Source organism: Equus przewalskii, chromosome 13 (assembly GCF_037783145.1).
Source record: "Equus przewalskii isolate Varuska chromosome 13, EquPr2, whole genome shotgun sequence".
NCBI classification, from domain to species: domain Eukaryota; kingdom Metazoa; phylum Chordata; class Mammalia; order Perissodactyla; family Equidae; genus Equus; species Equus przewalskii.
Genome location: NC_091843.1, coordinates 73,030,819 through 73,057,753, shown reverse-complemented (window position 1 = coordinate 73,057,753; position 26,935 = coordinate 73,030,819). Strand labels below are relative to the sequence as shown.

Sequence of the window (26,935 nt, the reverse complement as noted above, 5' to 3'; positions counted from 1 at the left end):
ATTTCTTAAATCCCTAACACATTCCTTAATCCTTAAACATTAACCTAAGGAATTAATTCCTTAACATATTCCTTAAATCTCCTTATACTCAAGTTTTGCTATCCATTTGGTTTCTGAATGTGACATACTATCTATCCAATTTTACCCGAGAGTGAAAAGAATGATTCTGTTGTGGCTATTTATGAGAAGTATAAAGCACAGTAAAAAGAGCCTGAGTTTGGAGTCAGGTAGACTGGGTTCAAATCTCAATTGTGCCATTTAATTGTATAATCTGTGCGAATGTCTTCAAGTCTCAGTACAAAATGCTTGCAAAATCGGATAATATGATTTTTCTTGTAGAATTGTGGTAAGTTTAAGAAAAATAATAAATGTAAAGTGCCTAGCAGGCAGTAGCTATCTGTGGTTAGTGGTTAGTATTAGTGGTTGGCCATTTTAATTTGAAAGAAGATATCACAAATCAAGAGCAATGATAAAAAAAAAATCAGTCTGTCTAAAAACTAGTTCCTATATAGAAACATGTAAATTCCCTTCAATTATTTACAATCCTTTCAACTCGACAAATAAAGAAAAAGCACAAGGTTCAAAAAAATGGCAAAGTCGGGACCAAATGAGATTATAAAAGTTAGTTGAATTATTAACAAGGAGATTAGAAGATCAACGTGCCGTCCTAAACACGTTTGCCTTACTCTCCAAAGGTAGCATCAGGGGCCTTGAAAAAACATACTGCATTTGTCTTTATGGTCGAGTAAGCCCTAGAACTCTTTTTGGAACTGGTGGTTTTGAAAAAAAATCAATCAGCTACCTTCTACGGGAAAGAAGGATGATTATTCAAATATAAGGTGGTGAGTGAAAACTACTTACCTGAAGAAACTGCACTACTCAAGAAAGAAGTAGCTAAGGTTCGCTACATCACATCTTTCAAATCTTTGGCGGAATGAGCGCCTTTCTGGCTACCTCAGACCTCCATCCAAAATTCTCCTGAATCCGTCATTACTGAGGAAGCCTGGAGCACAAGAGGGGCACTCCTTTCTGAAAGCACACCTACTTCCCGATCACTGGTTTCCAAACGGTAAACACGTGTATCTAAAAGCCCATGCATGAAATTTTAAGCTTGTTTTCATATCTCATTACCTCATAGCAGCCAGGAAAACAAAGACCATTCTCACCCAACTCAAACTGCGGGGGTAGTGTGGAATTAAGTCTAAATCGGGAACGTCCCCCCTCACCCCACTTCCAAAATGTTTGTAAACGGTGTCCACTTTGGCCGACTGCCTGCCTCCCAGGCCACTGCCTCCCAGGGCAATGGGAACAGTACTCAGAAAAAGAACGGTAAAGCAGCTGTGGAGAATCAAGGGTGACCAAACCGTGCCGATGGGAGAATAAAGGCACTCCTGGATCATTGGTAGGGAGACTCGGTACTCAACCGAGTGCGGTACTCTGTGTCTTCGGCCTCGCCCAGGGACACGCGGGGACCCGAGCGCGAGTTCCAAGTTGGAGGTGGATGTGGCGAGCGGAGCAGACGGTAAACCAGGATCCCGGGGCCTTCTCCAGCAGCACAGAGGGTCCAGCGCCACAGGGCTGGATGGGGACGACTCTTGCTTCAACCCTTTCCCGCTCACTTCTTGGTCCGGCAAAGACGCTGCACGGAGCCCCGGCCGGTCGGAAATATCAGGCCCAGGAGGCAATCCAGAAAAATCACTTACCAGTCTCCCGCCTCCGGCGCGGATCTAGCAGTAGCTTGGCCCGCCGGCCAGAATCCCGCGGGCCACCCTCTCAGGCTACCCTGACGACGGCTCGAGAGCGTCACTGACAACCACCCGGAAGTGGTACAATAGCTTCCGGGGCGGCCGAGCGCGCGGCGGGAAATTATTTCCCAGAGCCCGGATTAGTGAAGCAGCGAGTGCTGCAGCGGCAGTCGTCTCCCCTGTCATCACAGCCACCCGAAGGAAGCGGCCCAGACACTCCGTCCGGGAAGGTAAAGGACCTCAGTTCAGAAGACACAGTGTACCCTGACTCTCTGGGGATGTTTCCTCCGTGTCCCCGAAGTTTCTGCGGCTCCCGGCTGTGAGGCCGGGCAGGGGCTGGGGTGAGCGGCGGCGGTGCCTGCCCCTGGCGCTTTCCGCAGCCGCCGTTCGTTCCCGCTCGCCCGGACTCGCAGCGCTCGGCGCCCGCGTCGGTGGGCTGCGGCCGCAGACCCCGCCCCGCCCTGCCGTGCCGGCGCCGCCGCCGCGAGGACGGCCACGGGCGCCTCTCTGCAGTGCGGGCTGAGCCGCGTCCCCCGCCTCCTGCTTGCGCAGCTCCGCCGCTCGGTTCCCTGCAGGAAGGCGCTAGGCCGCCCGCGTCTCTCGTTTCCATAGAACCGACTGGGACGCTTCTCCGAGTCCCAGATTCTTGGCTGCTTTCCATAATTTAGCGTCAGTGCAGGTGGCTGGGATCCCCCAGCCCACCTTCCAGTGACGAGGGAAATGGTGTCATCCTTGTCTCCCTAGTAGAATTTTTTCAACGTATCCAAATGGTAATGGACATATCGCTTCTGCTACGTAGGCCTTTAAACATGCATACACAAACACACACACGTTTCCCCAAAGGGAAGGTCTGTGTTCCTGGGGATTATAATATCTAGAAGGCTGGGAACAAGACTAAGTGGTTATCCTTAGATTTCTTCCATTCCCGAAGCCTCTGATTAAATATTGACAAAAAGATCTACCTCGGGTACTCCATATCAGGATTTGACCCAGAAATTAGATGGAGCTTGATTTAGGAAGCGCCAAGCTCTTTTTTGGCGAATGACTATCCTATACCAAAACAACAACAACAATTTCCGCTGAGACATTAGGAATGAAAATTTAAACTGAAGTTATGGTATACGTGTGACAGACACGGCACCTTGTGTGATATTGCGCCTTTTTGGCTTATGTTGTTACGTTATGCCTCAATTCCTAGAAGTATCTATTCATGTGCAAGGTGTTCCCATTTTAGAAAAGTTTGTCTAACCTGTATTGCAGATGCTGAGTACATAAGTTGATAGTTTGGGATGGTTTTTTATGAGGGAGTTAATTTGATTATGTCTAAGTCAACTCAAAGAGTATTCTTAATTTAAATGAACTAAGACATTTAAATACTTGAATGTATATACATTTTTATTGTAAAGACGATTAGCCTTCAATCAGCCTTAATGCAATTAAGCCCCTATTAGATTTGTTTTCTAAATCTAGATTTTCTTTTTGCCTTATTCAGCTTAAGTGAAGTTCAATTATATAATTTAATATTTTCTTTCTTTCCCAAAGCAGAAAGCATAAATCATGTGAAACAGTCTTTGAAAAGGTGGTCAAATGTGGTTACTTTCATAATCAAAATTCAAAACACTTAAGATTTCATAATAGATATTAATAATTTCTATAAGGGTCCAAAAAGGTTGGTTTTTAGAAAACCGATAGTATAGCTTTACTTTCCTGATTAATTATTTTAAGACAGAGTCTTTTCACTATTTAAACAAAACATTTTTTTAAACAAAACCTACAATTCTATATAGGCTCTGAATAATAAAACCTAAAAAAAAGGGAAGAACCTTGTTTCTCAAAAATATAACTAAAATGGAATATTATCTGTTATTCTTGTAATTGATTCTCCTTAAATATGCTAATGGAAAATATGTGTTCTAAAATGTACTATATACTATTTCTCATCTTCTAAGGATGTCTTACTGTTTGAAAGTAAAATAGCCCTGAAACTTTTAAGTTCTCTTAGTTTTTACTTTCTTTATATCGAAATTACTTTGAAATAAAAAATATTCAGTTTTGTTATTTTTGATGAAGAAAAGCCCATATGAATTAGTGTAGTGGTTAATACCAGCTCCAAGAGGAAAATAATGAAAACTTTCTTTTTCATAAGAAAAAAAGTCACTCTTTAGATTGTTCCTAGAAATGCTTTGAAATTTTAGACATTAGTGTTATTTTTCTGAAGTTAATTTAAATTATGTTTAAATATTTTCAGTGATATTGCTGATCTAAATGTCTCCCTACCTTCACAGTAGATTCCTTTTCATGCAATGTATTTTTCTCTTGCACTAGCCGAGAATAGATTGGTTTGTAAAATTGCAATGTGGTTAAAGGTGTTAGACTAAATTCTGAAATTTAAGTCATAATGGTATTGTAGAAAGGCACATAGTTTTTGTAGAAACAGATTTGGTTTCAGCATTTACTAACTGTGTACCTTTGAGTTAGTTTCTTTTTTTTTGCTGGGAAAGATTCACCCTTAACATCTGTTGGCAATCTTCCTCTCACTCTTTTTTTCCCCATCCCCAAAATATACATAGTTGTATATTCTAGTTGCAGGTGCTTCTAGTTCTTTTACATGAGCTGCCACCAACGCATGGCTACTGACAGGGGAGTGGTGTGGTTCTGTGCCCAGGAACCAAACCTGGACTGCCAAAGGGGAGCATGCTGAACTTTAATCACTAGGCCATCAGGGCTGGCTCTTGAGTTAGTTTCTTAATCTCTCCGATTCCCCTATATCCTCATCCGTATTAGAAGAGTACACAGCACTTACATTGTCAGGAAGGAAAGAAACTAACATTTATGACGTGTACAGACCACAGTTGGTCCTCAATAAAAATGAAATCCTGCTTGTTCAGTGTTAGGCCTTTTGCTCCCACTAAGTGAAACAAAGTTCCTAGGGTACTAAGGATAAAAGGGCCCTTTTATCCCTAAAAGTAGCGTCTGTAGTCCATCCTGTGCCTTGTACAGTACTGGATAGATTGGGCATCTTTGTAGAGCCTCTTAGACTCTCATTTCTTCCTCACCACAGTCACTTCTCCACTTCCTCCCTCTACTGCTAAATTTGCCATCAAAGAGACCGATTATCACTGCTCCTTTCACAAATAATGCCATTGAAGTAAGAACATCCTTCAAGTCTCACTTCTGGAGACCTCAGTCAGATAATTAATTTACGTGTACACACACACACATCCCATATCTTTGAAGGATGGGGCAAGAAACACACTACATCTTTAAAAAAAAAAAATTCCAAAGGCAACTGAATGAAATTAAGCCAAAGGCCTAATTTGGCTCCTAGGCCAAGAGGGTACAGAATTACTAAATTCCTCTGATGTTACAGCATTCAGAGCCAAACAGTATTTTACTCACACAGTATAAGTACTGTGATTTGTGTCTCCCTTTTGCAATATTGGTTAACACGAGATCTAACACTTTAACTGACCCTTTTCAGTTTTAGCTCTTAATTTGCTTTGTCAGTTAAATAAGATAAGAGATCATGAAAATCTTTCAAACTCTTTCATTCAAAGCAGCAATATTGATTATACTCAAGGTTTGGTATATCCTTTCCAGAAGGTGGAAGTTTTAAACGTGATTTTCCTTAGTAGGTTTAAAATCAAAATAGTTCTCTAGGATAACACACATTAAGAAGCCACTAGTTTTCAAACCTTTTGGCCCTAAAACCATGAAGAATATTCAGTGGCATGAAAAAATGATCATGATACAGTTTTACATAAAAATTAAGATACAGAACTATATAGTATCTAATTTTGTTTTATATATGTATTTCACACACATACATAAAACCTTCAAGTTAAACCCCTCTGCAGGCCCCCAAATGTTAAGTGGTATTGCAGGGTGAAGGAATTAGAGATTATTTTAATCTGTATATACTTTGTAGTATTTTTCAAATTTTCTATAATCATGTGTTAATTAAAATTAAAAGATCAGTAAAAGTTATTTGGGGGGAAATTTTGAGTTCTTTTTGAGTTCTTAAATGCAAATATATAAATCAAACTTTTAATTAATCCCTTAACTTAGTTAATAGCATACAATCTATACAGTGCATTATATTCTCAAAATTCTGTAACATGCTGTGGCTGGTCATAAAAGAAATGGTAATGCAGAGTAGGAAAGGCTTATCCTTATTTTCCTACTGCAGACCTCTCTAAGCATCCCTAACCCTCTTTTCTACAGTGCTCTCCTCTTTCACCCAACTGTTATACCCTGCTCTTTCATCCTCTCTCCTGAAGCACACCTTTGTATTCATAGCTGTATTCCTGCCTCCACTTTTCTGTGAGTTCTCTTTTCAACATATTCTAGCTGTGTATCATATTCTTCAGACATTCCAACTATGTGTCATATTGTAAAGAATTTGTAGGACATAAAAAGTTAGTGGATAATAAAATCTTAATTATGATGATGAGTGCTATAGGTTCATTTGCATGTCTAACTGGCACCAACTGCAAAGGAATTTCAAACATCAGGGATAGGCCCATGTGGGAGATATTTTGGGAAAGTCCACACCACAGAGACAGTTGCTTGCTGTGCATAAATGCCAGCTCTGTTCACAATCATTATCTCCTTAGTTGTGTCTATTATGTGGTTCAAGGTAAGTAACTAGATTTTTTTTAATTACTACAAATTTAAAAAAATTACTACAAAAGTATTTTTTGTAGCCAAGAATCTAGTATATAATTTTTAGTTTTGGGGCAGTAAAGATAAAACATTTAACTGTTCAAAATAAATGCTGTCTTTTTTTGTTTTCCTTTTGTTGTATTAGGATCGTATCTTCTGTGTGAATGCTTGAAGGACCACCCCCTATAAGTTCTAGAAAAATCTATAATTTCCCTAGAAGTACTACTGGTACAATTACGTTGCAGTATATTTACTTTCTTTCTTGTGCTGGAAGAGTCCTAGAAGTTAGCCCTTGATCTTCCATACCTCAGAACAGATCACCTACATGAAACTTGACCTTGCTTTTTTAAGGACTTTGAATTAATTGTCTGGGTCACTGACAGGTATTACACCAGTTTTGTATAGCGCTCTCTTTGGGTTCATTGGCATATCAGGCTTTTGCTTATTTCTTAATCTTGCAGGGTCATGGGAAGAACCATTAAACCACTAATGTTATAAATATAAATAAATCTATTTGTATATCTGTATATATCTATGTGTATTCCTACATAGATACCAGTTTTCCTGTGTAACTATATGAATTAGATCTGATCTAGGCTATTAGTTTGTCATATGATGTAGTATTAAAAAGCATTGCTAAATGTTTTGTAAACTCTGTTGCTTCAACTAGATCATTTTATTATGGGAAGCTATTTTAGATTAGGTTAATGGAATTTGCTCTTTAAAAAACTGTGCTATGGGGCTGGCCCGGTGGTGCAGCGGTTAAGTGCACACATTCCGATTTGACGGCCCAGGGTTCGCTGGTTCGGATCCTGGGTGGGGACATGGCATGGCTTGGCAAGCCATGCTGTGGCAGGCGTCCCACATATAAAGTAGAGGAGTATGGGCATGGATGTTAGCTCAGGGCCAGTCTTCCTCAGCAAAAAAGTAGAGGATTGGTGGCAGATGTTAGCTCAGGGCTAATCTTCCTCAAAAAACAAACAAAAACTCTGCTAGTTATTGTGTGCCATCACTGGGATTCACAATTCTGTGAAAGTTTAGCTAATAGCCCACTTTTTCTGGTAAATGTGTGAGTAAATGTTGTGTATTCTGATTTGTTTTTTAACATTTATATTTGCATAATGTTTGAATCAGGACATCCTGTTTTTTCACCTGTTATTTCTTACTTCCTTTTCCTCTTTGCTTGTTTAATTTCAGTGTCATATTTAATTGTTTTTCAAAGAAAAGAAACTGCTTTAAAAAGACTTTTCTGATTTCTACTATTAAGCACAGTTGGTGCTGTTTTCATTTTATTGTGGATTCTTGGCTTTGACAGAAAATACTGTTAAATATACAAAGTGGATATATTTATTCCATTATAAAGACAATATGATTGAGATGAAAACTTTTCATTATACACTGACTCTAGTAAGTCCAAACTGTTTAATGATTTATACATCAAACCAGAATATGTTAAAATGTCGCGTTGTTGAGGCTGGCCCAGTGGTGCAGTGGTTAAGTGCGCACGTTCCGCTTCTTGGCGGCCTGGGGTTTGCCGGTTCGGATCCTGGGTGCAGACGTGGCACTGCTTGGCAAAAGCCATGCTGTGGTAGGCATCCCACATATAAATAGAGGAAGATGGGCATGGATGTTAGCTCAGGGCCAGTCTTCCTCAGCAAAAAGAGGAAGATTGGCAGTAGTTAGCTCAGGGCTAATCTTCCTCAAAAAAAAAGAACCAGTCACCTTGTTGATAATAAACATTCAAATTGTACAATAGCTATTATTAACTTGATCTAAAAGGGGAACATAGTATGATAGATTTTTTTTCTTATAGTTCTGTATAGCTATATTTTATTCTTGAAGCAGAAGAATAAATTCTTAAGGACAACTTTTAAATAAAACTTTTTGGGTGATAGTGTTACAGTGATTTTTCTCATTGCTTCTGTATATTCCAGTTATTTCACAGTAATTTCTGTATATCAGTATTTTAGGATAGCCAAATAAGAAATATTTTAGAGTTTTAAAGCTATTCAAACTTCTCTTTTTTGGTAACATTTCTTGAAATATCCTACTAAATAGCTTTTGAAACTCTTGAATACATAAATAAAATGCAAGTAGTAGGTAAAATACATACGGTTAAAATACCTGTGTTCCTCTGACAAAAGTGGCTTTCAAGAACTATGAAAACAATTAGATTGCCTTTTCTGTTAGAATACCAAGATAATATTCACGGATATGCTGGATTTCACTTGTTTAGTATTTCTGAAAAGACCTATCATTTTCTAAAGGAAATTAGCCTAAAGGATTTATTTAAATAATTCCCTAGAATTAATGAAAGCATCATTTCTCCCTAGTTATGGTCATATGCCTTATAATCCAAATGTGGCTTTATTATATGTGTGTTAATATGTGTTCTGCATCAGACTAGATCATTATTATTTCTAGCCACAGAGCATATTCTTTGTAAAGTTTTTTCCCCCCAGTTGGTCTCATAGGGATAGATCAAAATTAATCTCTTTTTTTTAATTGAGGTCATAATGCTTTATAACATTGTGAAATTTCAGTTGTACAATATTATTTGTCAGTCACCATGTAAATGTGCCCCTTTACCCGTTATGCTCACCCTGCAACCCCTTTCCCCTCTGGTAACCACTAAACTGTTCTCTTTGTCCACATAGTCTATCTTCCGCATCTGAGTGAAATTATACGATGATTGCCTTTCTCTGGCTTATTTCACTTAAAATAATACCCTCAAGGTCCATCCATGTTGTGAATGGGACGGTTTTTCCTTTTTTATGGTTGAGTAGTATTCCAGTGTGTGTGTGTGTGTGTATGTGTGTGTGTGTGTGTGTACCACATCTTTATCCAGTCATCAGTTGATGGACACTTGGGTTGCTTCTACTTCTTGGCTATAGTGAATAATGTGGCAATGAACATGAGAGTGCATAAATCTCTTTGAATTGTTGATTTCAGGTTCTTTGGATAAACACCCAGTAGTGGGATAGCTGGGTTGTATGGTATTTCTATTTTTAATTTTCTGAGAAATCTCCATACTGTTTTCCATAGTGGCTGGACCAGTTTGCATTCCCACCAGCAGTATATGAGGGTTCCCTTTTCTCCACATCCTCTTCAACATTTGTTATTTTTTGTCTTGCTGATAATAGCCATTCTAATGGTGTAAAGTGATGTGTTGGTGTAGTGTTGATTTGCGTTTCCCTGATGATTAGTGATGCTGAGCATCATCTCATGTACCTATTGACCATCTGTATATCTTCTTTGGAAAAATGTCTGTTCATATCCTCTGCTCATTTTGTAATCGGGTTGTTTGTTTTTTTGTTGTTCACTTGTGAGTTCCTTCTCTCTTTTTTTCTTAGTGTGTCTGGCTAAGGGTTTGTCAATTTTGTTTATAGCCTCAAAGAACCAGCTCTTTGTTTCATTGATCCTTTCTGCTGTTTTTTTTTTTGTTTCAATTTCGTTTTGTAAAGTTTTTATATATTACCAGTCTATATTAATGGTTATTATCATTCAAGAGCTATGTTATTTAACCCATGTAAATGCTTTAAAAAAGTGGAAGATTCATACCGTAAAGAGTTCCTTATGCAAGAAGCTACTTACGTTTTATTTGATAGTATTTTACATGTGTGATTATTTCAGAAGACACCAAGCCCTACTATGTACACTTTATAATTTTGTACTAATTAGATCATTGTCACTTTAAAAAAATTATTTGTTTCACTGAAGAGGGTTATCCTTAAAGACACTTATGTTCTGTATCTTGAATTTTAGGAGTTTAGAGCGTATCCCTTTCCTTCTTTTGGAGCCAATAGAGAAATATGAAAGTCAGATATATTGAGATCAAATTATCAGCTTTTTTACTGAATAAAAATTGATTTGGAGGAGCTGGCTTTGATGTGCAATTCCAGTATGCTTCTTAATACATAACGTCTGAATTGATTTACCCACCTTGGCAGACTACTACTGGCAGCTCCTTGGGTCACGTCAGAAAGCAATAATATGAAACATCTTTGCAAATGTGCAAACTTCTGAGCAAAGTATATACAGTAACTTCTCTCAAGTACCTTCTCCTCCCAAAGCAAGGATGAAGGGTAGAGAGAAAAAGCAGGAGTGCTGTTGCCCCATCTGAAGTTCCCCTTCTTAGAAACTTTGAACAAGGGAGGTGAAAGTTCACTCTCTTAACCTACAGTAATGCTTCAAATTGTGGATAGTGAGCTTTCTTTCAAGTTTTACTCTAAAATGAATCTCAACCTTTAAATAAACACACATATATGTGGTTCATATATATTTCATATGAACATGAGTATATATTTAGTCTTTGAAAACAGAATTTCTATAAAGAATATTTTTCACTTGACCCATTGTCTAACACTAGTCCTGGGTTCAAACAGTTATAATTTTTGAAATTTCCTTTTAATTGTCTTGAAAGAAACCAACTGCTGTTGTTCTGCCAATGGCATTAATTAAATACTAATCCAGAGCTATGGTGACAAAATTGTTGGAGCTATGAAAAATTACCTTGATTTCTCTAGTCCCTGCTTTCCTTATCTGTAATGAGAAACCACATTTTCTCTAAGATGCTCTCTAATTCAAAGTTCTAACCTCATGTAAACAAATAAACAAAAAATTGTATTCTAATTAGAAATGCTGTGGGTTTTTCCTTTCTTGTTTAATAAATGTGCCACCTCAAGTACAAAGTACTCTGTGAACTATATTTAAATATGGATTAAGGTCTCTCAAAATAAATTTGAAAATCATGTAATGTTTTTCAGTCTATAGGTGATGAAATTAACATATATATAGCAGAGTTAAGGAATGTAGATTGGGAATAGGATCCGGGTTCATTATATGGACCTATTATACTGAATCATTTGGTGTAAATGCTGTGGGACCATGAGTTCCATCAACTTCTCCAGTGACTTATACATGTTCTTCAGTATCTCTCCACAGACACTTTATAAAGCAGTATAAAATCAAATTCAGTTTCATTGTCCACAAATGTACTTATTTCAAAGGTACTCTTAGCAAAAACAGTACTTTTAAAATAAAGCAGATATTATTTTGCTAATATTTATGTAAGTATCTGTCCTTTTCTGAAGAATTATATTCATTCATCAGTGTATTTTAGTGGTAAGTAATGTAATAATACAAACTTTCAATGTTCAAACCAGAAAAAAATCTCACTTTATTTAAGGTCTCATTTTGAGAAGATAACTTTGAAACTAATTTCTATTGCACATAAGCAATTTTAACATTGGTATTTATAATTAAGCCTTATATGTTTAATTCATTATATGTTTAATGGTTTTAGTTTTTATTTTTAGCACTCATAGTTAAGAAAAAATAATAAAATCAACCCTGTGAATAATATTTCTAACGTATGTTACCTTTTTTATGTGTATATATGTTAGATGGAAGATGGTGCCCCAAAGCATATCATCCAGATGACAGGATTTAAAATGGAAGAAAAAGAGGCTCTAGGCAAATTGCTTTTAAAACTAGATTGCACTTTTATTAAGAGTGAGGTGAGTACAGAAACTTATCAAAATGTTCAAGATATGGAAAAATAACTAGAATTAAAATACTGGCCTAAAAATGATAAAAATGCGTTATAAGGGAAATCTTACCTTGGTAACATTTTTTCATGTGGATTTTTTCTTCCAGAAATACAAAAATTGTACACATCTTATAGCTGAACGCCTATGTAAGAGTGAAAAATTTTTAGCAGCTTGTGCAGCAGGTAAGTTAACTTGCCTTCTGCTCACTTTTGAAAAGAAAGTCTTCATGTTAAAGAAAAAGTACCTGTTCTCTGGAAGGATAGTGTGTTTATTATATCAAACATAAATGTGTTTTTTCTGATATTTTTCTAAAAATATTTGTTTTATATAATACTTTTTGCTTTATTTTTCTGAGTAAAACTTTGTAACACATGAGAAATGTATTAAATAGGCGAAATATTTACTTGGTGAAAGATTTAGTGTAAGTGCTTTATGTAAGAGAAAATATTTTAATAAAAAGATTTGACACAAAATGCCAAAAAAAGCACTTTTATTCAAGACTCAGCTGTTCTCAGTCATTTTTATTTTTTTTTAATTTATCATTAGAAATAGTCAATGTTTTTGTTCTCCTTGCTTCCTCCCCTCCCATCCATGTTATGAAGCAATAATCCTATTTTATTTTTCTAAGATTTTAATTTCCATAAACCCAAATTAGGACTTTGTCTCCTCCTCTCTCTCTTTGTCACCATTGATGTTCCTTTATAGTTTTCCCTGTGATTGATCTGATATATCATTAGTCCACTGATTGCAAAAAAAATTGTATTTAACTGAGGTGAATTTACCATTTTTTAGAGTAACCTACCAGAAAAACACTTGGATCCATTATTGCCTCCACAAATGAAACCATACACTGCCCTTGCTGTTTAAAAAGATCATTGATGCCCAGATAAAGAAACTAGAGAATGTTATAAAGTACCCTGAAAATTTCTCTGACTCAATAAATTTGTTTTACAAAGCATAATAATGCTGAAAACACTGTTGGAAAAGTTTTTAGCCTCAGAGGAATAGTATAAATCTAACCCAAAATAGCGAATAATAATAATAACTATAGTTTAGGTAACACCGCATTTTATCTTATTAAGCCTTAAATTTATTTTATTTAGTAACATTTAGAATTATAATGATTTGTTGTGGGAAAGATTACGTACAATGTTCAGTGATGTTGAAGGTGTCTCACTATCAAAAAAATTTAGGAAAACAAACATAGTCCAAAAGATAATATTGGCAATGTAATTTAAGAGTCTCATGTTGAGGGGTTGGCCCCGTGGCGGAATGGTTAAGTTCGCGTGCTCTGCTGCAGGCGGCCCAGTGTTTCGTGGGTTTGAGTCCTGGGCCAGTACATGGCACTGCTCGTCAGGCTGTGCTGAGGCGGTGTCCCACATGCCACAACTAGAAGGACCCACAATGAAGAATATACAACTATGTACTGGGGGGCTTTGGGGAGAAAAAGGAAAAAAAAAAAAAAGAGTCATGTTGAAAGAACTCAAATTTTATTTGCTATTTGGTCTTTGTTTACCATTTATGAGAATCAAAATTCTTTTCTAACTGATGGTTTATTTGCTTTCTAGGAAAGTGGGTACTAACTAAGGACTACATAATTCATAGTGCCAAAAGTGGCAGATGGCTTGATGAAACAACTTATGAATGGGGGTATAAAATTGAAAAAGACTCCCATTATTCACCTCAAATGCAATCTGCACCTAAAAGATGGCGTGAAGAACTGAAACGCACTGGTGCTCCAGGAGCCTTCCACAGATGGAAAGTTGTCCTACTTGTTAGAGCTGATAAACGAAGTGATTCTCTTGTAAGGTAAGAGATCTCATAAAAGCTAAAGCAAAGAATGAGAAAACAATTTTTGTTTGCTTGAATATCTTTTCATTTTTCTATGCAATTATTAATTTAGTCCAAATAAACCGTGGTGATTTACTCTTTGATCTTCTAGGTAAGCCATTCTGTACATTTAAGTGTATGTGTCTAATGAAACGAAGTCTATTTTATAGTGTGGCTTTTGGTTATTCTCATAGTCTCTATTTTACTTTCCATGTTATTTCTTTTGGCCAAATCAAGCAAAATAAATAGAATAATTGGAAGATTTTTGTTTTTAGTTTTGAAGCACTTTAGATTTTTACAAGTAAAATATTACATTATTACAAAGGCTTTTTTCTGGATTTATATATTGCAGTCTTCATGGTTCGTACTTTTCTCGTCATAATTTCATTTCTTTTTATCTTTTACATGATATTTTAAAAGGCCTCTTATTGCATAAACTATATTCTAAGACAGCCATGCAAGGGCTTTTTGTCACCTTTACTGAAGTGTGATTTGTAAACAGTAAAATTCACATATTTTAAGTGTACATTTTGATGAGTTTGGACAATTTTGTATAAGTTTGGACATGTTATCCCCACTACAATCAAGATCTGTAACGCTTATGTCATCCTACAATGTTTTCTTGTGTCCTTGCACATTTGAGTCTGCACCACCAATACCAGACAACCACTGATTTTTTTCTTTGTCACCATAGATAGATTTGTATTTTTGCAGAAGTTCATATAAATGGGACCATACTATATATACTCCTTTGATGTGGCTTCCTTTGCCTAACTCAATGTTTTTGAGATTCATCCATGTTGTTGCATTTATCAACAGTTTATTCCTTTTTATCGTTGAGTAGTATTCCATTCTATGAATATATCACCATCTGTGCATTTATTCACCCATTGACTGACATTTGGGTTTTTTTCCCCTTTTTGCTAATATGAATAAAGATACTATGAACATTTGAGTACAAGTATTCATGTAGACATTTTCATTTCTCTTCGGTAAATATCTAGGAATGAAATTGATGGCTCAGGTGGCGGTTGTGTGTTTAACATTGTAAGAAAATGCCAAAGTGTTTTCCAAAGTAGTTGTACTATTTTACATTTCCACTAGCAATGTATGAGAGTTCCACTTGCTCTGCAGTTACTTTGACACTATTGTCAAAAATCAGTTGAACATATCTGTGTGGTCTATTTCTAGACTTATTGTTTTGTTCCGTTGATATCTATGTCTACCTTATACCAACAACACACTGTTTTGATTACTGTAGCTTTATAGTGAGTCTTGAAATCAGATCGTATGAGTCCTCCAACTTTCTTTTTCAAAATCGTTTTGGTGATTCTGGATCCTTTATATTTCCATATACATTTTGGAATCAGCTTGTCAATTTCTACAAAAAAGCAAGCTGGAATTTTGGTTGACGTTGTATTGAATCTATGGGTCAAATTGGGGAGAATTGAGATTTTAACAATATTGAATTGTCCTATCAACAGACTCTATATCTCTCCAGGTCTTTAATTTCTATCATTAATATTTTATAATTTTCATTGTATAAATCTTGCACATAGTGTGTTAAATTTAATCCTAGGTACTTTATGTTTTGCGATGCTATTATAAATGGATTGCTCTGAAAGTTTTTATATGTATCTGTTGAAATAATTGACTTTTCCTTTTCCTTTTTATTCTATTAATATGGTAAATTATTTTGATTAATTCTTAAATGGTAAACCACACTTACATTCTGAGATAAACTCTACGTCACTATAGTGCGTTATCCATTTTTTAATAATTGCTGATTCTATTTGCAAATATTTTGTTAACAGTTTTTGTATTCTCAATGTAATAAATGACACCTATGAAAAATCTAAACTTAATATCATAGATTTCTTTCCTCTGTAGTTGGGAACAAGACAAGGATACTCATTCTGACCTTTTCTATTCAGCAGAGGTACTAGCCAGTGCAATAAGACAAAGAAAATAAATAAGATGTGTACAGTTGGAAAAAAAGAAATAAAAATAATTGTCTTTATTTCCAAAAGACATGGTCATATATTAAATAACTTACTTTAAAAAACTTGTTGGTACTAATTAGTGAATTTAGCAAGATAATAGGGTAACAAGTCACTCTATAATAATTGTTTTTTTATATGCTAGTAATGAACAATTGGAAATTAAAATTTAAAAAGCAATGTGACCTTTGGTTTTTAGCAGTTTGATTATGTGTCCAGATATGTGTGTGTGTATTTTGCTTATTTATTGTTTATTATTTGTTTATTGTTTGCATTTAAGTTATTTGCTTAGGGTTCTCTGAGCTTCTTGAACATGTGGATATTTTTTGTCTTTTATTAATTATGGAAAATTCTCAGCCATTGTCTTTTAAATATTTCTTCTTTGTTCTCCTTCTGGAGCTTTATTACCTGTATTTTAGACTATTTGATTCTGTTCCACAGTTTATGCATGCTCTGTCATGTTTTGTTTTTTTAACTTCTTTTTTTTCATTTTTGCGTTTCGCTTGGATAATTTCTATTGACCTATCATCAAGTTCAATAATTCTTTCTTCAGTTGTGTGCAGTCTGTTGTTAAGCCTGTCAAAGAAATTCTTCTTTCATGTAGTATCTTTTATTTCTACCATTTCCATCGCACTCTGCCTAATTCCCCATCTCTTCATATAAATTGTCCACCTTTTCTGTTATATCCTTTAACATGTTAGTCACAATTATTTTAAAGTCACTTTCTGATAATTTCAGCATCTGAATCATCTCTCTGTGCTATTTATTCCTTTATCTCTTAACAATGGTTTGGTTTTTTCCCTTGCTTTTTGTGTAGGTCTTGTATTTTTTATTGTGTGCATAGGCATCACATATAGAAGAACAATAGAGGCCAAAGTGAATAATATTTATATCCAAAAATGGGCCTACCTCTTCTGTAAGGCAGTTATTGTGGGTGGTTGAGTTATTAATCTTATCAGTTATTGAGCTTGATTGCGTTTTGTTAATGCTATTGTCGCCTTCAGTGCATTGATTCAGTTTACTCCAGCAGTGGGCTACAATTTCTTTGTGTTTAGTGTGGAATCTGTGGCGTTGGAGGGTTTTTAATCAGTGTTCTTGCTTCACTCAGCTTTTGGAAGTCCCTGTACTACTAGGTCACAGAAAGTTGGTCTTTTCATACTCTTTTGCTCTTGCTTGTTACTCATGTCTGGCCTGGGAGTAAGGGTGGGTGTGTTCTCAGTTCTGTTGGATAAACTTCAATCTTAAGCATCTTTGTATTCTTGGTCTCTGGGGTTGGGATTTTCTTAATGTTTATGTCTCAGCCAAAGTGTGCCTTGTATCTGTGGGCAGGGTCTTGGGCAAGAGAGAATTTCTAGCCACTCCCCCAGTATTAGATCTCTGCTTTATATTGGTGCAGGATCGTAGGCTTGAATGGCATTCCTGCCCCTCCTCCAGGGTCAGATGGCGTTTGCTTCTGTCGCTCAACCAGAAACAGTGGATCTTTCTGGGGGGCTGTGCAGCAGGTTTCCTGCCACTTCCCTAGAAGCAGATGGGTTTTATTTACACTCTTCCAACAGAAGCAGTGCGTGCTTTCTTACCTTTCCCAAATGACTTAAGGCTTTTGCTTTATATGATAGAAGGATCCAGGGAAGTGTCTCTGGTTTTACATCTATTTCTTGATGGCAGCCAATCCCCACTGGTCTACCTCTACTACCAATAGGGGCTTACTCTGTTACCTGCTTGTAATCCTTTTTACAAATATTTAATAGAGGCCTATGGCAAAGAGCTTGCAAGTGAGAATGAGCTTTCCTTGTGTCAGGCACTCCCACTTATTGTAAACCATCATGCTACCTACAGTTGACCCTTAAATTTGTTATAATTTTGCCTGATTCTTACCTGCTTTTATGTCAGCCACTTCCCTCCTATGCTTTGGCAAAAGGGAAATAGTTTGGGTGTCCAATTTCTTCACAAAATCTCTTATCACTCTTTGAAAATTCAATTTCTTGCTTGGCTTGTTACCTCAGTTCTCTGATGAGTTCATGAAAAATTAAGATTTTGTAGATGATTTGGCTTTTTGTTATTATTAGGTGGTAGCAGTGTTCTCTTGTGGCTTTTTAAATCCTAAGCAGAAGCAGAACTTGCATGAAACTTTTGGGAAGTATGTGTCTATGTATGCGTCTTTTGAGTCAAAATGTAAAATGTATTTCTTAATGTAGATCAGAGTTAAACTTCTTCAAAAGCTAGTTTTTTAAAGGAAAATTGACAACTAATTCCATTTTTTGTGGTCCAGAATGGTTTCTTTGGGAGTATGTTGCCTTCTAAGGTAGCTACTACTTTGGACTTCTTTCACTGTTCTTTTGGCTTATTGAGGTGACTTTTCTTCAGGGAATAAATTTAATATTTTTGATTCTTAAAATGGCTTTCCTGTATCAAGAAACGGATTAATAAATAGTATGATTTATTAAACATATGCTTTGAACAACTTATAATGTAAGAAATCACTGCAATAGTTACTCTCCATGGCACTCAGATAGCCTAAAGGAATTAATTCCTTTCAGAAAGTTCTGCTCCTATTCCTAGGAAGTAACTGATTTAGATAATTTGACTAAATATGCTTATTTTTTAAATATTTTTTATACTATTTACATTTTTATTTAGAGTTTTGGAGGCTGGAAAAGCAAATGTTATTTTACCAAAAAGTTCACCAAGTGGAATAACTCATGTGATTGCCAGTAATGCAAGAATCAAGGCTGAGCAAGAAAAAGATAACTTTAAGGCTCCATTTTATCCAATTCAGTATCTAGGGGATTTTCTTTTAGAGGTAAGTAACATAAATAGTAAGCATTTAAAAATGTTTATTTTATGAAGTATGAGTACAGTGAATTATATATTAAAATTATGTTCTAAATTTGAAAATATAATGATTGTAAGTAATTAAAATGACATTTTTAAGACAATTGCTCTCAATTGTTTAAATATTCGAGAATATTTCTGATAAATCTGAAAGAAGGTTGCTTGTTAAATTTAAAATTTGTCTTATTTTGAGTCTCTGCTTTTATTTTCAGTGCTTTAGTGATGTTTACTACAAAATAATTTTAAGCATTTTAACATCAGTATAAATAAAATAGCAGTGTACTATATAGTATCATATGAAAATTTTGGGGTTATTTTGCGTTTGGAAAAGATAGAGCGATTTAGAAATAAGGATTTAGAAATATTTTCCTGTCCTATTCCTCTACCTCCCTCTTCCAATTTGGTGCAAATATCTCTCCTTAAGTTGCTTGAATAGGAACAACCCTAGAAGAAGCCCACTGGAAATAAACAAATAAGAATTTTCAGGAAGGGTCACTCAAGGTAGAAGAGAAAGTTCATTATTTCTAAAAACTGAACCTTGATCCTCTAGGGAAAACCAGCTTCTTCTTCATTGTTTCCCATCTTAATTGATACTGTAACCTTTTATCTAATAACTTGGGTTAGAGACCTGGGAATCACCACTGAAACCTTCCTTTCTCTGTTCCTCACATCTTGTCAGTTACCAAGTCCTATTGATTTCATCTCAAGTACCTCCTGAATCAAACTGCTTCTCTCCTTCTGTACTAACGTAATACTGAGTTTGTCCTCTATCCCTTGTGCTCCTGGAATGGATTCCCGATTACTTTCTGTTACTCTACCTTTTTACTCTTGCTAATTTCTTAATTACTTTTACCTTTTCCTTCTTTAGTCCATTCTGCTTCATTCAGAAGGAGCAGCCAAGATGATCTTTCTAAAACAATTCTGATCCTGTCACTCTTCTATTTAAAACTCTCCAGTGGCTTCCCATTGCTCTTAGGATAAAGTTCTAAACCTCTAACATGGCTTATAAGTTCCCATAGGATTCCTGCCACTCCTACCTTTTCAACTGTATCCTGCTCCACTTTTTTTTGTGCTCACTATGCTAAAACAAAACTGCCTTCTCCCAGTTTCTTAAACAGGATAAGCTACTTCCTACCTCATTGTCTTCTCAAAAGCTATTTTCTCTCCCTGAAAAGGTCCTCCCCACTACTCTTTCACTCTTTGTGCCTACCTGCTTTCTGCTCATCATTCAGGTTCCAGTGATAATATTGCCTCTTCAAGGAAGCCTCCCTGAGCTCCTTATTAAGTTAGGTTCAACTATAGTGTGTTCTCATAGGATTATTTTGCTTTATAGTATTGACCATAATTGTAATTAATTAATTGGCTGATTACTTGGTTAATGTCTTTTTCCCCATCTAAACCAAAAACAGCATGTCATAAAGGATGATGTCTGTCTTTTCCATAGCTATATCTGAATATGTTGTATAAAGCCTGGCATATGAATTCTCATGTTTGTTAGATTAATAGAGAAATTATGAAAGAACTTTGAGTCTTCCAAGAGTAGATGTAATATATCATTCTATAATTACCTTTCCCTACTAAGTAGCAGCAATGTAGATTGGAAATTTGACCTTAGTTCAAGGGATGGATCTGCTTGGACTTTGAATAATCTCATTACCCTTGACAGTCATTGGTCTAGGAATGGGCGTGTGAACCAGTTCTGATCCATGGGACGTGGAGAGAGTTATGTAAGACCTTCTGAGAAGTTTCTTCCTCATCTGAAAAGAGAGCCACTAGTAGCCTGGCCCCTGCTAGATGTGAACATGAAAGAATGTAACCTCAATTAGCAGCCATTCTTTGACCATGAGGAGAAGTAGCCTTAGGATGAAACCAACCCTTTAGAGAGAAAATGTAGACAGAAACTGGACCCTTGTTGAGATACTTGAGTTGCTGAGTTAACCAACCCTGAAACCTGTCTTAGCATTGGACCACCTTGCCATTCTGTTAGGTAGTACAGTTCCAAGTTGTTCCACATTCCATGTTGAGTTGGCTTTCTATTATCTGTAGCCAAAAGCATCCTAATTTACCTGTCTGAGCAGTTTAAAGGTAGTATTAACTATCAACAGAATGAAAGCCATTCTTAACCAGATTAGTAAAAGTACCTGAATTTTCCTTTTTTCCATGGAATGAAATGATTAAAGTGTAATATATACTATGCTTTACCATACTCTCTTTTTTTGGCTTGAGGAAGATTATCCCTCAACTAACATCTGTGCCAATCTTCCTCTATTTTTTGGTACTTGGGACATTTCCGCAGTATGATTGGTGAGTGGGGAAGATCTGTGCCTGGTATCTGAACCCATGAACCTGGGCCACTAAAGTGGAGCACATGGAACTTTAACCTCTTGGCCACATGGCCAGGCCAGCATAATCTCTTTTGTAGTACTCTGACAACATTCAGATTCAGTTGCTGAAATAGTACATCAACTAAAAATAGCAGATAATCTCTAACTTATATTTGTTTTTAGAATATGTTTTATAAGCTCTGGATTAGATAGCTGAGAGTTCATAATCATTCATTCCAAATAAGGAAGGCATTTTGTGATCACTTCTGAGGAGAAAAATAGACAGTTAACTTTATTTTGATGTCTTTTCTTTTACCACTTTGGCATAAAACATATTTACATTCTTCATTAGATGAATTCTGAAGTGTCCTCTAAGAAGAGATGCCATGTAAAATAACTGAGTTAAAAGTAACAATTAAGCAAGGGTTAAAAAAAACTTTTGTTTAAGCTACTTATACTTTTTGGAAAGTTGCTGAGTAACAGAATCAGGAATCTGTTTAGTTCAGGTTTATAGATACTTATTGAAGACTTTTGCTATACCAGGCACTATGCTATGCACTAGGGAAAATAAATATTACATGTCAGACTTCAAGGTGCCTGCTATTTAGTGGTGAACACAGAACATGGAAACTATCAATTATAGTTCAGTTTGTATTGTATATTAGTGAAATTATGTGCAAGGTACAGGAATGCAGAGGAACAAATGACTAACATATCTCCTTTGTTTGGCCCAAGGAAGGCTTTGCAAAAAAGAGAAGGGTACTTAGGAATACTTAAAACTTCTTTTAACTATCTACTTAAGAAAGAAAATAAAATGAGCCACAGAAAAGTCTTAGGGAAATGTAGTAAGAATAACAGAAAAAATATACGCTTTTTGAGCCAGATCAACTAATTTGTGACCCAGATTTATAATTTACTAGTTCTGTGACCATAGGAAAACCATTTATCCTGTGACTGAATTTCTTTCTTTGTATGTAGAAGCTAATACTTGTCTTACGTTGGTTATTCTGAGAATTATTACAGCTGTTACTCTGGGCTAATATTGATTGAGTGATTACTGTGTGCCAGGCACTGTGCTAAGCGTTTTATGCACTTAATCTTATTTTAAACCTCATGTTCCTGTGTGCTATGTCTTATGGCTCCATTTTGCAGTTAGTGAAATGAGATACAATCGGGTTAAATAATTTGCCCATGATCCCACAACTATCATGTGTCAGACCAAAAGTTTAAGGCCAAGACCTCAGTAAATTTTAAGGCTTCTCTCTTCAGATCTCCCTTTTCTTTTCTCATTTTGAGTATTATTAGGCTTCCTTGATATTCACCTGGTCTCTTTCTGATTAGTTAAAAATACTTAATGCTGGGGCTGGCTGTGTGGCATAGTGGTTAAGTTCAGTGCTCTCCACTTTGGTGGCCTGGGGTTACAGGTTCGGATCCCAGGCACAGACCTACACCACTCATCAGCCATGCTGTGGTGGCAACCCACATGCAAAATAGAGGAAGATTGGCACCGATGTTGGCTCAGGGCTAATCTTTCTCAAGTAACAAAAAGAGGAAGATTGCTAACAGATGTTAATTCAGGATGAATCTGCCTCAGCAAAAAAATAAATAATGTTGGGAACAGTACCATAACCTAGTAGTCATTCACAGGATTATGAGATACCATTAAAGAATAAGGGTGTAAATACTAGTTAAGAAGCATGTAGAGCACTCAGAAGACTCTTATTCTTTACTTGACGTCTCTGGATCTCCATCCAGTCTCATGAATTCAGGCTAGTTGTGTGGCAAATACCATGCTGAATCAAGGAATAAGACCTGGAGACTAGGGCATTTCTATACCTAGTCCAACATAGGAAACCAAGTCAAACGTCTGAATCAGAAACCAGGCCAACTGTCATTGCCACGCTGTGCTGCCCTACTCCTAGATAATAGAATAATTCACTGAATAAATAGGTTCTTGGTCATCTGTTTGGACCATAGTGTTATACTATGTTAAAGAGACCAAACATGGCCCTCCTTTCCTAGATCATGTGTGAGACAAAAGCCTAACACAATGCCTAGTACATAGTTGGCACTAAAGAAATATTTATAAAATAAGGAATAAGAAATGAATATTTCAGATAAATAATTATTATATATTTCATAAGAGTAACCTTTTGGAGACTGTATTAGTAGCTTGGAGAAAATTATGTTGATCACTTGTTTAGCTCTATAGAAAATAGATTATTTTATTTTAGGTTTTCCAAAAGTAATAGTTGATTTATCAAGTTGTGATTTTTAAGTAAACTTATATAGAATACTTGAATTATACATCCTGGTTCACAGATCAATATATAGCATCTGAAATGGATGCGTATGTAAGTATATTCAGGATTAGAAAACTATGTTTTGGCCTTATTGCTAATGATAAGAGTATGTTCATTTGCATATTCTGTCCAACTGGAATCCATATGGGATTAATTCATCCTGTATTTTAGACATTTCTTGATGATCTGACTGTGAGGATTTATCTTCCCATTGTCAACCGTGTGAAATTTAAAGCTAAAAACACTTTATTCCGGCTCAAGTTGTCCCTAACAGAAGTTGCTGTTTGTAAAGAGTAATTCTTTCTTCGATGCCAGCAATAGGAAGGAGGAAAGTCTTCATTTTTCTTAGTTTTCAGTTTCACTTTTCTAAGTAACAGAAGAAATTCAGTCAGCTACGCTCAGGGATTGTTCTCTGGTTGCAGGATTGCAGCCTGCTAAGGGGCCCTCATATCCACGTGGGAAGCCCAGTACAAGTGAAAGGGAACCAAAGATCACACCACAGGCCTTACCACATTTCCGCTTATATCATAATTGTTCACTGGGAGGATAGTGATTCTCCAGTCTCTTTGTCTAAAGGTAGTGGAGTGGATCTTTGAATATTCCTTCACAAGTACATTTTGGGAACTGTTGTGAATTCATCTTTACTCCCAACTCTTTATCTTACTAAACATTTGGAATTATATGTTTATGTACATATGCAAATATTTTTTAAATTATTATTGGTAGGTGTTTTATGAATTCAGTTTGGATTTTTTGGCGATAGAGTTAGGTGAAGATAATTGTTTACTGCTATTCAAGTAAAATAAGAGCTGTAATTCAGCTATTACTCAGCCTCTCTTCCTCTTTGTGTGTAGTAGACTTGCAAATGAAAAGTCTTATCAGTAAAAAACTGAAAAATAATCTGAGAAGTAATCTATGTATAATCTGAGAATTTTTTATCTAGATTGTAATTTTTATTTCGACAGGGACTAGATAAAATATTTTCTGTTCATGATTCACAAAAAGGATTGATTGTTACTAGACCAACAAAGCATTAGCTTTTCTTGAGATACACAGAAGTAACTTTGTTATTCAGGACCTTTGTTGTAATGACTTTTTTCTCGAAAGAATATACTAGTGTTTAATAACCTTTGATTTGGAAGAGTGCATTTTACCTACTTGTTTGAATACCAAAACATTTTGCAATTATGGTAAAATTAAATATCATAAAGCGTACATAATGTTGAAATTATACTTAATTGATTGCCTAAACCATTTTTACATACATACAGAAAGAAATTCAGAATGGTGAAGATTCCCAGACCAATTCTGTTTGGAATAAACATAGCAATGAAGAAAAAAACAAAGATTTCAGGAAAGATATGAGATTTCTTGAAATGAAAGGTGCCTTAAGAGAGACCACATGTAGAACCCAGGTAAAACTTTATAGGCTAAAAAAAGGTACACTTATGGTTCTTCTTACAGAATTGTTTGAGAGGCAATATATGGTGGAAAAAACATGGATTTTGGAATCACAGAGCTGGTATTTGAACCCAGCTCCGTGTTTTGTAGTCCATGATTTGAGCATATTAAGATATTGCTATGTGTTTCTGATTTAAGACTCTTTATTGAAATAATGCATATATGTGTATAGAAACACCCAGTTCCTAATACATAGTGTGTTCTCAATACGTGATAATTACTTAAAACTCCTCTGTATGTTTAATATAACGTGTCTTATAAAGGATTCTTATCTGTCAGCAATATCTATATTCATAATTCATGGTCTAAATTCAAATACTTTACTGCATAGAGAGCAAATTTTGTTAAATAACACAAATGAATTCTATTTTAATTAAATATGAAAAACAAAAAGATAGGAAGGACTTTGAACTTGGAGTAAAGTACCTTAAGAAAGCATATATGTAGTTCTCAAGTAAAAATTTTCAAATAGCAGCAGCAACCAAAAATGGCATTATTAGTTCTACTCTAGAAGAGCTAATGTTCAATTATTTTCAATTTCATATTGTGTTTGATAAAACAATCTCTTTAGTTGATTTACCAAATTATTAACCTAGTAATTATTATTACTTAGTCTAAACTAAAATATTTTTAAATGTGAGTAGAAAGAAATTAAAAATAAATTCTCTTTTTCCTGTACCTATCAAAAATTTTACAAAGTTGATTTTAGGAACAACTTGGAACTTCTTAAACTAAACGGTACCTTAAGAAATCATATATGGAGAGATTAGATAAAACTTTTCCAGAGCTTAAAATATTTTAGCAATTTTTCTGGCTTTTCTAAAGTACAAGTAATATTTATATGACTTTTAAGACTGCTTTGTATGATTAACCACACGTACATGGTCTTAATAAGAGGCTTTTTGAGTTGATGTGTCTGTTGAAATATGCATTATAAACTACAGTGTAAGTTTTTACATACAGAATAGAATGTAAAATAATAATAGTTATTAAAATAAATTTAGTTTTTAGTTAACTTGGAAAAAAGGATCAAATGGAGATTTCATGAAAGATAGGGAAATTGTTAGAATATATCTATATGCATCTTGAGTTCAGAACTCAAGAGGATGTGTATAAAATTCAGGTAGAAATTTCTATTTTTTAAAATAAATTTCTTAATATAATGAATAAACAATATGATTTGTGATACTCCTTACTTTGTTTAATATTATTATACTTCTGTCCTATAAAAAGATTTTCTTGAGATGTTCCATTCAATATGTCTAATAATGGCAAGATTCTATTTGATCTACAGCCTAAATTATTTTTACAAACATTTGGAAAAATAAAATAAAATAATGAAGATAAGAAGATTCCATTTTGACTAGTCATATGATAAATAGAAAAAAAGGCAGATTCCAAGAAAGATTAAAAGTACTTAAATTAAATGTACATCTAAATACAATGTAAACCTTTGTGAACTAGAAATCTATGTTTTTCTGCTTCATCTTAGTATAACTGAGATATAATTCACAAGCCTCTTTACTATATTTAATCTTGTATGTATATTTTACAAAACCTACTTTCTTGAGTGGGTTTTTTGGTTGTGACTTGCATTGGTTGTGTTGAGGCTGTGGTTAATCCACGGTCTAATTAAAGTATTTTTACAAACATGCAGAAAGAAATACAAAATCATGATGAAGATGTTAATGTTAGTTCTCTTTTGACTGAACATCGCAAAAAAGAAAAATTCAGAGATTCCTGTAAAGATTTGAAATTTATTAAAGTGAGAAATGCCCTAGGAAGGCACACATATGGAAATCAGGTAAGACCTTCCAAGGTAAAAATAATTTACATTTTATGGCTCTTTTCTAAATTTACCAAATATAATGTCATTCATGAAGTCATTTCTTCCCAGTTATATGTACAAAGGTGTTTATAATGCATTTGTGTACAGTTTTTAAAAGAAACAAAAATGAGTGCTATGTAGCACCAGCTAGGTTAAGAAATAGAGCATTCCCAGTTTTCAGACCCTGCTGTTGTTTCCTTTCCAAACTGCATCCCTTTTTCTTCCGCTTGTACAGTGGTAACCTCTAATGTGGCATTTCTTTTAATTATTTTCTTTTTTTATTATAGTTTTACCAGCTATGTTTATATACTTAACAATGTATTTAATTTTGCCTGTTAACGAACTTTTTGTGGTTTATGGTATTTATAGTTTTCTGTGACTTGCTTTTTTGCTGG

General features: G+C 35.2%; 2 protein-coding genes across 51 annotated transcripts in view; one reads left to right on the top strand and one right to left on the bottom strand.

Annotated features, from left to right (window-relative positions):
• Nucleotides 1-1,854, bottom strand: part of KIAA0825 (KIAA0825 ortholog) — a 366,519-nt gene extending 364,665 nt beyond the window's left edge. For 40 of the 50 annotated variants that reach the window (XR_011525682.1, XR_011525674.1, XR_011525673.1 and 37 more), the window contains exon 1: nucleotides 1,704-1,819. The gene's annotated coding sequence lies outside the window, so the exon portion shown is untranslated. Of the gene's footprint in view, nucleotides 1-1,703 lie in introns of all 50 variants that reach the window. The other 10 variants (XR_011525681.1, XR_011525671.1, XR_011525683.1 and 7 more) reach the window with 2 other exon arrangements.
• Nucleotides 1,840-26,935, top strand: part of SLF1 (SMC5-SMC6 complex localization factor 1) — a 58,338-nt gene continuing 33,242 nt past the window's right edge. The window contains exons 1-7 of the mRNA XM_008532808.2: nucleotides 1,840-1,975; nucleotides 11,816-11,929; nucleotides 12,069-12,144; nucleotides 13,531-13,771; nucleotides 18,430-18,592; nucleotides 24,523-24,666; nucleotides 26,370-26,516. Coding sequence (XP_008531030.1) covers nucleotides 11,816-11,929; nucleotides 12,069-12,144; nucleotides 13,531-13,771; nucleotides 18,430-18,592; nucleotides 24,523-24,666; nucleotides 26,370-26,516 — 885 coding nt within the window. The 5' untranslated portion in view covers nucleotides 1,840-1,975. The remainder of the gene's footprint in view (nucleotides 1,976-11,815; nucleotides 11,930-12,068; nucleotides 12,145-13,530; nucleotides 13,772-18,429; nucleotides 18,593-24,522; nucleotides 24,667-26,369; nucleotides 26,517-26,935) is intronic.